The following is a 12,664-nucleotide window of genomic DNA, read 5'->3' on the forward strand; positions in this document are numbered from 1 at the left end:
CATAGTGGAACTTCAGTAAACCCTGTAAGGGGTAGGGAGCAAATTCTGTAATCAAGTCTTTCGATGAGAATTCCTGGCCTGGGGGTGCGTACGATCTTGCCACAGCGGTGAGATGGGACGATGATCAGAGTGTGGGGGAGATGGTGGCCGAGGATCCCGTGTGGTGATTCCGAGATCTAGCAGTAGATCTTCACCTGTTGGAAACGTTGAGAAAGAATGGGATCTTCCTTTGTAGGTGAAAGAAAGTCTAAAAGGAAGGCCCATCGATACTTTATCTGTTTGTTCGTTAACTGTTGTAGAAGCAGTCTCAGGTTTCTACGTTTTTGGACCGTTGATGGATCCAGATAAGTAAAGAGCTGTATTGGTGCACCATTTAGCGAGAAGTCCTGTCTGTTGCGGGCTGCCAACATCATCTTCTCCTTTATGTGGTAATAATGTGGCTTAACTATGACATCATGTGGCAGGCCATCAGGTCGTGGGGCTGCTGGGGTCCAGTGAATGCAGTGAATCTCCATTTGGTGGGAGGTGATGTCAGGTATCAGTTCTTGCATTAGTTCTCTTATAGCCCCTTCCAGGTCCGTGTGTGTTTCCGGGATGCCACGTAGGCGCACATTGTATCTGCGAGAACGGTTTTCTCAATCTTCGATTTTAGTATAGGCCTCCTCCAGCCTATCCTGGAGATCAGTGAGCATTTTGGAATTTTGATTGACCTTTTTAATTGTGCTGTCCACCTTAGTTTCAATGCGGTCAAAGCGTTCACCTAGATTGTGAATATCTTTCTTAAGATCAGTCATGATCAAAGTGCAGGCCTTAGAGAGCTCTAGATGCAACATGGTGAAGAACCAGGCTAATAATACAGCATCCGGGGAATAATGTGCAGGTTGAGGTGCTGCAACGTCCTGGCTGGGCTGGCTAAATAGGGCCTCTGTCAGCTCAGCCATTGAGGATACTGGTGAGTTAACAGACTCCTGCATGTCTTTGTAGATGTCTGGGAATGGGGGATTAGATGAGGACTCACCCCGCTGGTCGGCCTCCATCTCACCTGAGGATTGCGATGAGAAGGGATCCCTGGGTTGCTCCGGATGGCTCTGTTTGTCTCCCCACTGTGTGAAGTTGTCAGCTCTGGAGGCCGTGCTGCCTCGTGTGTCAGGCTGTCCCGGCGCCATCTTGGAATATGGCCTGTTCACTGGAGAGGGTCCCGCTCCTCCGCGCTGTTTATGTTGTTTATTCTGACCCCTTTTAGGCTGTCCCTGTGCCCTTCGATTCATCACAGGCTTGGGATGCCATCAGTGCAGGTCCCGATCTGTAATCTCTGTTGCCGGCGCTTGATTTAGCTGTTATGGGTCGGGACGCACAGAGGTCGGTCAGACAACGTCCTTCTCTGAGATCCCACGCATGCGAACTTGGTTTTGTTCTTTTAACTTTCAATAGGCTATTCATCTAATATTGATACTTTTTTGCTGGAATTCTGATTATGGGTGCTCAGTCTGTTTAGACACACTTACAATTGCTCATTATTTATCACGGCAACCATTATTTCTATGCAGGGCATCCTCCTGAACTGGACCAAAGGCTTTACAGCATCGGGAGCAGAGGGAAACAATGTGGTTGGATTGCTAAGGGAAGCCATCAAGAGAAGAGGGGTAAGAGACAATATTATATCCAATGCCATTAGCACCCAATCATATTTTGTCTATCACCTATCTAAAATCATTTGATAATAAAACAAACATCCCACTGGTTGCTGTGAAATAGCTTACACAAGCAGTCTTTTACAGTTTTGTAATACTTCGTCAAGCTTTTATTGCAATCTGCATCCACTCTGTGGAGATTTACCCTCACTTCTTTTGTGATCAGCAGATTAGAAAGTCAGGGGATATCTCCAACAGTTCAGCATACAGCAATTACATTTTAGGTAAAGCAGGGAAGGGTTAGAAGCTCCAGATACTTTTTTGCTATCTGTGTTCCCATTGGGAGATCTTCCTCTGAGGATTACTAGAACAGGAGGAAGTAAGGGGAATCCCTCAAAAGGAATATAAGCAGCAAAAGTATCATAGAAGGTTTATGGCCACACACACAAAAACATATACAAAAAATAACCATTTTCCTTGGAAATGAACTAAAGCAGACCTACAGTTTAAACATGCCATTGGGTCTGTAGATTTCCTTTTCAAAATATCAGTTATGTCCCTCAAAAATGTATGTTCTGCAGGAGTATCTCTGGAGTCCAGCCAGTAATTTTAGGCCTCTTTATCTTCACCTGGCACTGTGTGAGGCATTGAACTAATTATCTAAGGCAGAGGCTACAAGTCTATATTAATAGTAAAGGAAATTTGCTACTAAGTCGAAGTCAGTAGATACTTGTATATACAGCTTGAGTTACTGAAATGCACATGTAGCATTTCACCTGTCACACTATCCATCGGTAACAGTAATGCTCTGTTTACTGGTAATTATCATCCAGTCTATCAGTAACTTCATAATCTCCCTTGTCCTATGCTCTCTTCAGGATTTTGAGATGGATGTTGTTGCCATGGTGAATGATACTGTTGCTACTATGATCTCTTGTTACTATGAAGATCATCGCTGTGAAGTTGGCTTAATAGTGGGTAAGTATACTCTCATACTAAATTTCACATATAATTCCTGTTCAGTATATATGGCATAGTGTTTTTTCAGTGCACAAATGCCACCCTACCTTTGGGGACACATAAAGCTGCGTAGCTACACAGGGGCGTACCAATAGGGTGGCGGCGGGGGCGGTCCGCCCCAGGTACCACACATTGAAGGGGTGTCAGTGGCCGAGTGACTTCGCTATGTGGGGTGCACTCCATACCCAAGTCGGGTGATACTGTCTAATCATCCCAAGGCATCCCTGCTGGGTCTGGCTGCTCCATTTCCCTTTAGGTGTTTTTTTAGAACACCCCCATCGCCGCGGCTGCAATGGACTAGTCCAGATTGTCCACTCGTTTTATTGACTGAATTCCCTCCTGATAGCTCCGCCTCCACCCATCACTGCGGCCTCAGCCTGTGTCTGTCATGTCTCTCCGCTGGGGCTGCTCGGCTGCTGCTTTCACATACAGACACAGGCAGTGAGGCAGGATCAGGAATCAAATCCATCTGGACCTCCCAAGTCACTCCCTAGCAGAGGCTGAGTCTGAGAGCCTGAGGCTGGACAACAGTGGTGACGGGGGGGGGGGGGGAGGGTGTTGTATGAAGAAGAGCCTGGAGGAGTGTGTCTGCCTGCTCTGCCACCCTGTGTGTGCTGACCTGATTTGGGGGGGGGGACCCCCTTGCCATGTGTACAACTAGCACTATATGTAGCTGACTTGATTTAGGGGGGTGATTGATGTGTCCACCACCCCCTGCCATGTGCACAACTAGAACTGTATGTAGCTGACTTGATTTAGGGGGAAGGGGGGGTTGATTGATGTGCCCACCACCCCCTGCCATGTGTACAACTAGCACTGTATGTAGCTGACTTGATTTGGAGGGGGGGGGGTGATTGATGTGTCCGCCACCCCCTGCCATGTGTACTAGCACTGTATGTAGCTGACCTGATTGGGGGGGGGGGGTGATTGCTGTGTCCGCCACCCCCTGCCATGTGTACTAGCACTGTATGTAGCTGGCCTGATTTGGGGGGGTGATTGCTGTGTCCGCCACCCCCTGCCATGTGTACTAGCACTGTATGTAGCTGACCTGATTGGGGGGGTGATTACTGTGTCCGCCACCCCCTGCCATGTGTACTAGTACTGTATGTAGCTGACCTGATTTGGGGGGGGGGGTGATTACTGTGTCCGCCACCCCCTGCCATGTGTACTAGCACTGTATGTAGCTGACCTGATTTGGGGGGGGGTGATTACTGTGTCCGCCACCCCCTGCCATGTGTACTAGCACTGTATGTAGCTGACCTGATTTGGGGGGGGGGTGATTACTGTGTCTGCCACCCCGTGCCATGTGTACTAGCACTGTATGTAGCTGCCCCAGGGCTGTCTTAATGAGAGGGCACACTGGGCACTGCCCAGGGGCCTCAGTTGCATGGGGGCCCCTGCTCTTTCCCCAAAGCAGCTGTTCCTTGGGCCCCGGGCTGCCCCTCTACATCCCAGATATCCCTCCAGCACTCTGACCCCTCTACACCCTAGATATCCTCTACCTCCTACCTACTTGATGTCTGTTTACCTGCACTGTCTCCATTGTAGGGGCCCCAGAGCATTGCTTTGCCCAGGGGCCCATGATGCTATTAAGACGGCCCTGATTTGGGGGGGGGGGTGATTACTGTGCCCACCACCCCCTGCCATGTGTATAGTGTAACACTGTAGCTGACCTGATTGGGAGGGTTGCAGAATGTAGGCATATGCGATTTACAGTGTGCAGAATCCAGGCGTTTGCTATGCTATGGTTTTGTTTAAAGAAAAAGCAGTATTATCTGTTCAGTAAATGTTATAAATAATTGAAATAGGTTTAAGTAAGTTAATAACTTATTTTCCAATGTTTTTTTTTTTTTTTTTTTAAGTTGATGTACAGTTTACAAATTCGTGCAATAAATGTTCTTGAAAACATGAAAAAAAATTGTGGGTGTTTTTCCAGGTAAACGTTGGGGGGGGGGTGCCAGATGTAGGATCCGCCCCGGGTGCCAAATGCTCTAGGTACGCCCCTGTAGCTACATTACTGCAAATCTAATAGTACAATATATGAACACCAAATAAGAAAGTGAAAATTACATGTTCTGTATATTTAATGAAAACTGTGGTGTATTGCAAGTGATGACCCATTATGACTTTGCTTAACTAGTTTCAGACTTTGGGTGTGCTACACAGAACATACATTTGTGCTCATTACATGCCCTGGCAGAATTTATGATTTCTTGGCCATTTTTCAGAGAGTATGAATAATTACACAAAAACTTTTTTCCCACTCATGGTTAGTGTTTGGATGAAGCCATTTATTATCAATCAACTGTGTTTACTCTTTTTAAATCATAATGAAAACAGAAACTAGTCAAATGACCCTGATCAAAAGTTTGTATACCCCAGTTCTCAGCTATGACTAAGCACTGATTGTTTGTGCGAAACGCGTCAGCTTTTTTACCCCACTGCTTGCTGTGCTTTTTATCCTTTTTACACCAATAAAGGCTACCTTTTTAGGTTTATTTTGGTGTGCGACTGTCCATGAATTCCTTTCATTGATTTTCTGCCTTGTGCATTGCCAGCACCCACGGTCTTTGAGGAGGACATTGATTGCTTATTGCATTTGTCTGGAGCACTGTCTCTTTTTCCCCAGTTCTTAACACTGTGTAATGCCCCCTTTAACATCAATGACAGCTTGAAATCTTTTGTGGTATTTGTGGATGAGGTTCTTTATCTTCACAGATGGTAAAGCTGCCCATTTCTCTTGGCAAAAAAGCCTCCAGTTCCTATAAATTCTTGGGCTCTCTTGCATGAACTGCACGTATGAGATCTCCCCAGAGTGGCTCAATTATATTGAGGTCAAGAGACTCAGATGGCCACTCCAGAACTTTCACTTTATTCTGCTGTAGCCAATGACATGTCGACTTGGCCTTAAGTTTTGAATCATTGTCATGGTGGAATGTCCAAGTATGTCCCATGCGCTGCTTCCTGGCTGATGAATGAAAATGGTCCTCCAGTATTTTTGATAACATACTGCATTCATCTTACCAACAATTTTGACCAAATTTCCTGTACCTTTGTAGCTCACACATCCACAAAACATCAGTGACCCACCTCCATATTTTACAGTGTTCATTCATCTGCAGATCATAGGAATGAACTTATGTTATTTAAAGCAACCTAGCAAGTAAAACAAACGAAAAGCTTTTTTTTTTTTTAAATAAAATGTTCCTCCGTTTATAACCCTTATTAACCCTTAGTTTACTCTTCCCAAATAACTCACTATTCTCTTTCTCCCTTCAATTATACTATTATTTTCCTGTTGATTTTTTTTTATTTTGTTTCTATTTTATTAACTGTTAATATTTAAACTTTTTTTTATGTTTGTTAATTTTCTTTTACACATTTAACATATATTTAAACGTTTCCAATTGATAAAAGCACAAAAAACAAAACAATCTTTTTTTTTTTATTTGTAAATAACTTTGCAATGCTCTGTACCAGAATCATTGTTTTAGTGTAATTTTAATTAGTATAAGTTACAGAATAAAATGCACACCTTTTTATATACAGTAACACTATTTATTTTTACACAAGCACTGCTCAAAAAAAGAAGTGTGTTTTGTTGCAATTTATTTTCTAAGGATATAAATAAATCATTGTTGCAAGACAATATCATGAAAACAAAGTATTGTTTGTCCTTAAAAAAATATATATATTTACAGTAAGTATTACCTTGTTATCTTAAAGTGGTTCTAAACGCTCAAGTTTTTTTTTTTTTACCTTCATGCATTCTATGCATAAAGGTAAAAAACCTGTGTGCAGCAGCTCCCCCATACTTACCCAAGCCCAATCTTGATCCAGCAATGTCCAGGAGAGCAGTGTCTCTCTTGTCTCTCTCCCTCCTTATTGGCTCAAAAAAGACAGCAGTGTATCATCAAAAGAAAGTTCTATTTGTGGGGGGAAAAAACATATTTTTTTTTATTTGTGTACAGTGTCGACCGTGCAATTGTCAGTTAAAATAATGCAGTGCTTTATCACAAAAAATGTCCGGGTCAGGAAAGGGGGTAAATCTTCTGGAGCTAAAGTGGTTAATGGTATTTTAACATCTATTTTCATTCCAACTATTTAGGCACCGGGTGCAATGCCTGCTACATGGAAGAGATGTGCAATGTGGAACTGGTGGAAGGAGAAGAGGGGCTCATGTGTGTCAACACGGAATGGGGAGCATTTGGGGACACAGGGGAACTGGAAGATTTTCGACTGGAATATGACCGAGTGATAGATGAAGGCTCACTAAATCCTGGTCAGCAACTGTAAGGATACAGAACCTTGTCCTCGCTGTCTCTGCAAGTGGTAGACATACAACTTTTTGCGGTTATTTAATTATGCAAGCAAACTGGTACAGAAAGAAACACTATGTAGGGACCACACAGAACATGACACCAGTACTTAAATTATCATTCTGCCCACCTCCTGTCCCTCTGTCCCCCCATCTGTCCCTCAGCCCTCCTCCAGTTCCTCTGCCTCCTCCTGTGATGCATGCCCCTTTCCTGTCCCTCTGCTCACCTCCTGTGACACTGCTCCCCACCTGTCCCTCTGCCCTCTTCCTGTGATGCTGCCCCAGCTGTCCCCCTGCCCCTCTCCAGTGACAGTGCTACCCTCCTGTTCCTCGGCTCACGTCTTATGACACTGCCCCCACCTGTCCCTCTTCTGTAATGCTGCCCCCCCCCAACCTGTCTCTCTGCCCCTACCTATCCCACTGCCCTCCTCCTGTGACGCTGTCCCCCTGCCCACCTCCTGTGACGCAGCCCCACTGCTCCACGTATCTTGTGTTTTCACCCCTTCCATGCAGCGGCTGCTTAGGGTGCCAGTGGTGACATCTGTATGAGGAGTCCAGGGATAGGGGAGGGTCCATCTGCACAAGGAGTTCGGGGATCCAGTGAGTTCGATGATGGGGAGGATCTGTCAGTCTGCACACATTACAATCTGCACAGGGACACATGATTTGGGTGACGTGACTTTTTTTTTTGAGGGGGGGGGCAGCATTTCATTCTTGGACCAAGGCAGCACAATGTCTTGGGCCAGCCCTGGGCTGTAGGGTGTCTAGGTAGTAATTTGTGGCCTAGTCAAGGTGGTATTAATCTTTATTCAACCACTTCTCTTTCTGACCTGGTATAGCTATGAGAAGATGATTGGTGGAAAGTACATGGGAGAGCTGGTCAGGTTGGTCCTGATGAAAATGGTGAATGAAAATCTAGTGTTTGGTGGCGAAGCCTCTGAAAAACTAAAGACAAAGGGAAGTTTTGAAACACAGTTTGTGTCTCAAGTAGAAGGGTAAGGACACTACAACGTTGTTCTGGAAACTGAATTAACAACAATAAGAATGACAAATAGTACCATAATATGATTTTTTCAATTTCTTGGCTTCGGTGTTGTACATCATCAGTAACTTGCTTCCAATCTATTGATAATGCCTCAGTCAACATGTTATACATAATTTACCTTCTCTCTTAGAGGAAGGCTGGTTATATTTGGTTATATTTGGCTTAGAGGCCATGAAAATGTAGTGCATTGAGTAGCTGGTAGTATTATAAAATGTATTTATATTGTATTTTTATTGTAGTTATTAGGTAATAGGATACAGAAAAAGTAATCAATACTGCTGTCCTTCCAATATGACACCCCAGTCGGTACAGATTACTTTGCTCCTAAATCAGCTTTCTGCCATGTACCTGATGGTTTTGAGCCCGAATTGCAGAGGACGGCCTCCCTTACGGCTCCCACTCGTGGCCCCCCGATAGGGTAACAGTAGGCACAGGAGTAAAGAGTGTCACAGGTGCCTGGCAGGATCAACAAGAAGAGGAAGTGGATCAGTCCAGCAGAAGCTTTCTTGCAGGAACTGGAATACCGGAACTGGATCAGCTTAGCAGACTGGATCAGCTTAGCAGACTGGATCAGCTTAGCAGACTGGATCAGCTTAGCAGACTAGATTAGCTCAGCAAACTGGATTGGAACTAGGAACAGACTGATCGTTCAGCTGGACTGGAACTAGGAACAGACTGGAACCGTTCAGCTGGACCGGAACTAGGAACAGACTGGAACCGTTCAGCTGGACTGGAACTAGGAACAGACTGGAACCGTTCAGCAGACTGGATGGTCAGACAGGCCAGGTCGGTTATCGGGCGGACGCCGAGGTACAGAGGTGCAGATAGAAGGGTAGTCAGAACAGGCCAAGGATCAGGTGCAGGCGGATGTCTGGAGTCACAGGTAAGCTGGGGTCTTTCACAGGTTAAGTCTCAGATCAGGTTTCAGATACACAACGCTGTAGAGTAGACAGCGGGGATGGTGTGTGAGAGGCCGGCTTAAATACCCCGCCTGGCTCCAACAGAGATGTGCACACGCATGCGCGGTTGCAGCCGCGATCGGGAACCGCAAAGTCGTCTGTTTCTGGCAGGATCTTCATGATATTGCCCCCCCCCTCCAAGGGGCAGCCTCCGGATGCCCATCCTGGCAAACTTCTCAGGGTGAGAACTCTTAAAGGACTGTACCAGACTCTTAACGTGGATGTTCCCCTCGGGCTCCCACAAATTTTCATCTGGTCCATCCCCCTTTCATTTAATCAAAAACTGGTTCTGGTTCCTTCTCCTTCTAAAGTCCAGGATAGCCTCCACTTCGAATTTTTCTTCCCCGTCTACAATGACAGGATCAGGGGGAGCAGTACTCCGATTTGGAAAAGGATTGGGAATAGAAGGTTTTAACAGTGATACGTGAAATACAGGATGGATCTTTAATGAATCAGGAAGTTCCAGTTCGTAAGCCACTTTGTTGATTCTCCTCCTAACCGGAAATGGCCCTAAAAAATTTGGGCCCAGCTTCTTCGAAGGACATGCCATCTTTGACAGACGATCAACTACCACAAAGATAGTGGTATGATTGTCTGCTGGAGGTATTTTAACGATAAAGTCTATAGATAACATCCTCCATGGTCTATCTGTGACAGACAATGGCTTTAGAAGCCCCAAGCCTTGGTTCTATGGGTCTTTTTTCTGATACAAGTAGTGCAGGATTCAACATACTTTTTACAATGTTCCCGTAACTGAGGCCACCAAAAGGTACGCTGTACAAAATCGGTGGTTTTGGTTACACCAAAATGCCCGGCTAATGCATGGTCATGGCAAAGTTCCAAGACAGATACTCGTAGGCTTTCGGGAGTGTAGATCTTGTCTTTGTGCCAAAATACCCCATCCCTGACCTGCAGTCCTGATTCAGAAGGAGGTGTCTGCCCTGTGGAGGCTTGTTTAGTTCGGGAAAGCAGGTTTTCCTGAAGTAGAAGAAAGTTGCCAGGGGCAAGGATGGTATCTGGGGCAGAAATTTCTTTCGACTTGTGAAACATCCAGGACAGAGCATTAGGTTTATTATTTTTGGAGCCTGGGCGATACGTGACATGGAAGGAAAATCTGGAGAAAAAGAACACCCACCTGGCTTGTCGTGGTCTCAATCTCTTTGCAGACCTCAGATATTCCAGGTTCTTGTGGTCGGTGAATATTAGGATTGGATGGGCAGCTCCCTCCAGCAGGTAGCGCCACTCCTCCAGTGAAGATTTTATTGCCAACAACTCCCAATCCCCTACATCATAGTTCTTCTCTGCTGTTGAGAGTTTACGTGAGAAGAAGGCTACTGGATGAAGTTGGGCCTTGGTCCTTTGTCTTTGGGACAATATATTGCCCCTACGGCAATTTCAGACACGTCTACCTCAAGAACAAATGGTAGAGAGCAATCTGGATGTCCCAAAACGGGAGCAGAGGTAAAGAGTTCCTTAAGGGCCTCAAAGGCTCTTTGGGCCTCAGGGGACCAATGGAAGCGGTTTCCCTGTTTGGTCAATTGGGTGATCGGTGCAATGATGGCCGAGAATCCTTTGATAAATTTGCGTTAGAAGTTGGTGAAACCAACGAAACGTTGGATTCCCTTTTTGTCTGCTGGGACCGGCCAGTCCAGGATTGCAGAAATCTTCTGGGGGTCCATCTTGATGCCGGTGTCTTGTCACATTCTGCTCCCCATCACAGATTGCTCTGGAAGTGACATTCCGTCGCCATCTTGCTACACCCCACACTCCTGCACAGTAATGATTGCGTGAGAAGGGGGCAAGCGGACATCTTGTAACACCCATCAAAGTTTTAGATTTCACAGTTATTTTCAACACAAAACTGAGCTTTTATGCTTAAATACAATATTCGGAAATCCGACGGACTGTTTACATGTTAAATGTGAAAATCAGAGGTGTTCTGTCACATTAGCAACCATGTAAGGTCAGCAGGTTTGCTGCTGCTTTTAAAATTTAACATTTAAACAGTCCGTCGAATTTCCAAATACTGTATTTAAGCATATAAGCTCCGTTTTGTGTTGAAAATAACTGTGAAATCTAAAACTCCGGTAGGTGTAACAAGATGTCCACTTGCCCCCTTCTTACTCTATCATTACTGTGCAGGAGTGTGGGGGTAGCAAGATGGAGGCGACAAAACGTCACTTCCAGAGCATTCTGTGATAGGGAGTGGAATGTGACACTACACCCTCACTGGAGATGATTAACCCCAGAAATGGTATACAGGGAGTGCAGAATTATTAGGCAAGTTGTATTTTTGAGGATTAATTTTATTATTGAACAACAACCATGTTCTCAATGAACCCAAAAAACTCATTAATATCAAAGCTGAATATTTTTGGAAGTAGTTTTTAGTTTGTTTTTAGTTTTAGCTATTTTAGGGGGATATCTGTGTGTGCAGGTGACTATTACTGTGCATAATTATTAGGCAATTTAACAAAAAAAAAATATAGACCCATTTCAATTATTTCTTTTTACCAGTGAAACCAATATAACATCTCAACATTCACAAATATACATTTCTGACATTCAAAAAACAAAACAAAAACAAATCAGTGACCAATATAGCCACCTTTCTTTGCATGGACACTCAAAAGCCTGCCATCCATGGATTCTGTCAGTGTTTTGATCTGTTCACCATCAACATTGCGTGCAGCAGCAACCACAGCCTCCCAGAAACTGTTCAGAGAGGTGTACTGTTTTCCCTCCTTGTAAATCTCACATTTGATGATGGACCACAGGTTCTCAATGGGGTTCAGATCAGGTGAACAAGGAGGCCATGTCATTAGTTTTTCTTCTTTTATACCCTTTCTTGCCAGCCACGCTGTGGAGTACTTGGGCGCGTGTGCTGGAGCATTGTCCTGCATGAAAATCATGTTTTTCTTGAAGGATGCAGACTTCTTCCTGTACCACTGCTTGAAGAAGGTGTCTTCCAGAAACTGGCAGTAGGACTGGGAGTTGAGCTTGACTCCATCCTCAACCCGAAAAGGCCCCACAAGCTCATCTTTGATGATACCAGCCCAAACCAGTACTCCACCTCCACCTTGCTGGCGTCTGAGTCGGACTGGAGCTCTCTGCCCTTTACCAATCCAGCCACGGGCCAATCCATCTGGCCCATCAAGACTCACTCTCATTTCATCAGTCCATAAAACCTTAGAAAAATCAGTCTTGAGATATTTCTTGGCCCAGTCTTGACGTTGCAGCTTGTGTGTCTTGTTCAGTGGTGGTCGTCTTTCAGCCTTTCTTACCTTGGCCATGTCTCTGAGTATTGCACACCTTGTGCTTTTGGGCACTCCAGTGATGTTGCAGCTCTGAAATATGGCCAAACTGGTGGCAAGTGGCATCTTGGCAGCTGCACGCTTGACTTTTCTCAGTTCATGGGCAGTTATTTTGCGCCTTGGTTTTTCCACACGCTTCTTGCGACCCTGTTGACGATTTTGAATGAAACGCTTGATTGTTCGATGATCACGCTTCAGAAGCTTTGCAATTTTAAGAGTGCTGCATCCCTCTGCAAGATATCTCACTATTTTTGACTTTTCTGAGCCTGTCAAGTCCTTCTTTTCACCCATTTTGCCAAAGGAAAGGAAGTTGACTAATAATTATGCACACCTGATATAGGGTGTTGATGTCATTAGACCACACACCTTCTCATTAC

The 12,664-nt window shown here is 45.0% G+C and overlaps 1 protein-coding gene and 1 long non-coding RNA gene across 3 annotated transcripts in view; one reads left to right on the plus strand and one right to left on the minus strand.

The window, feature by feature from the left end:
• GCK (glucokinase) overlaps positions 1-12,664 on the plus strand; it is a 61,187-nt gene that overhangs the window by 42,215 nt on the left and 6,308 nt on the right. The window contains exons 5-8 of the mRNA XM_040346045.1: positions 1,548-1,643; positions 2,510-2,609; positions 6,760-6,943; positions 7,809-7,964. Coding sequence (XP_040201979.1) covers positions 1,548-1,643; positions 2,510-2,609; positions 6,760-6,943; positions 7,809-7,964 — 536 coding nt within the window. The remainder of the gene's footprint in view (positions 1-1,547; positions 1,644-2,509; positions 2,610-6,759; positions 6,944-7,808; positions 7,965-12,664) is intronic.
• LOC120933062 overlaps positions 1-12,664 on the minus strand; it is a 117,509-nt gene that overhangs the window by 30,399 nt on the left and 74,446 nt on the right. The gene's annotated exons all lie outside the window — the stretch shown is intronic.

The sequence above is a fragment of the Rana temporaria genome, chromosome 3 (genome assembly GCF_905171775.1).
Source record: "Rana temporaria chromosome 3, aRanTem1.1, whole genome shotgun sequence".
NCBI lineage: Eukaryota > Metazoa > Chordata > Amphibia > Anura > Ranidae > Rana > Rana temporaria.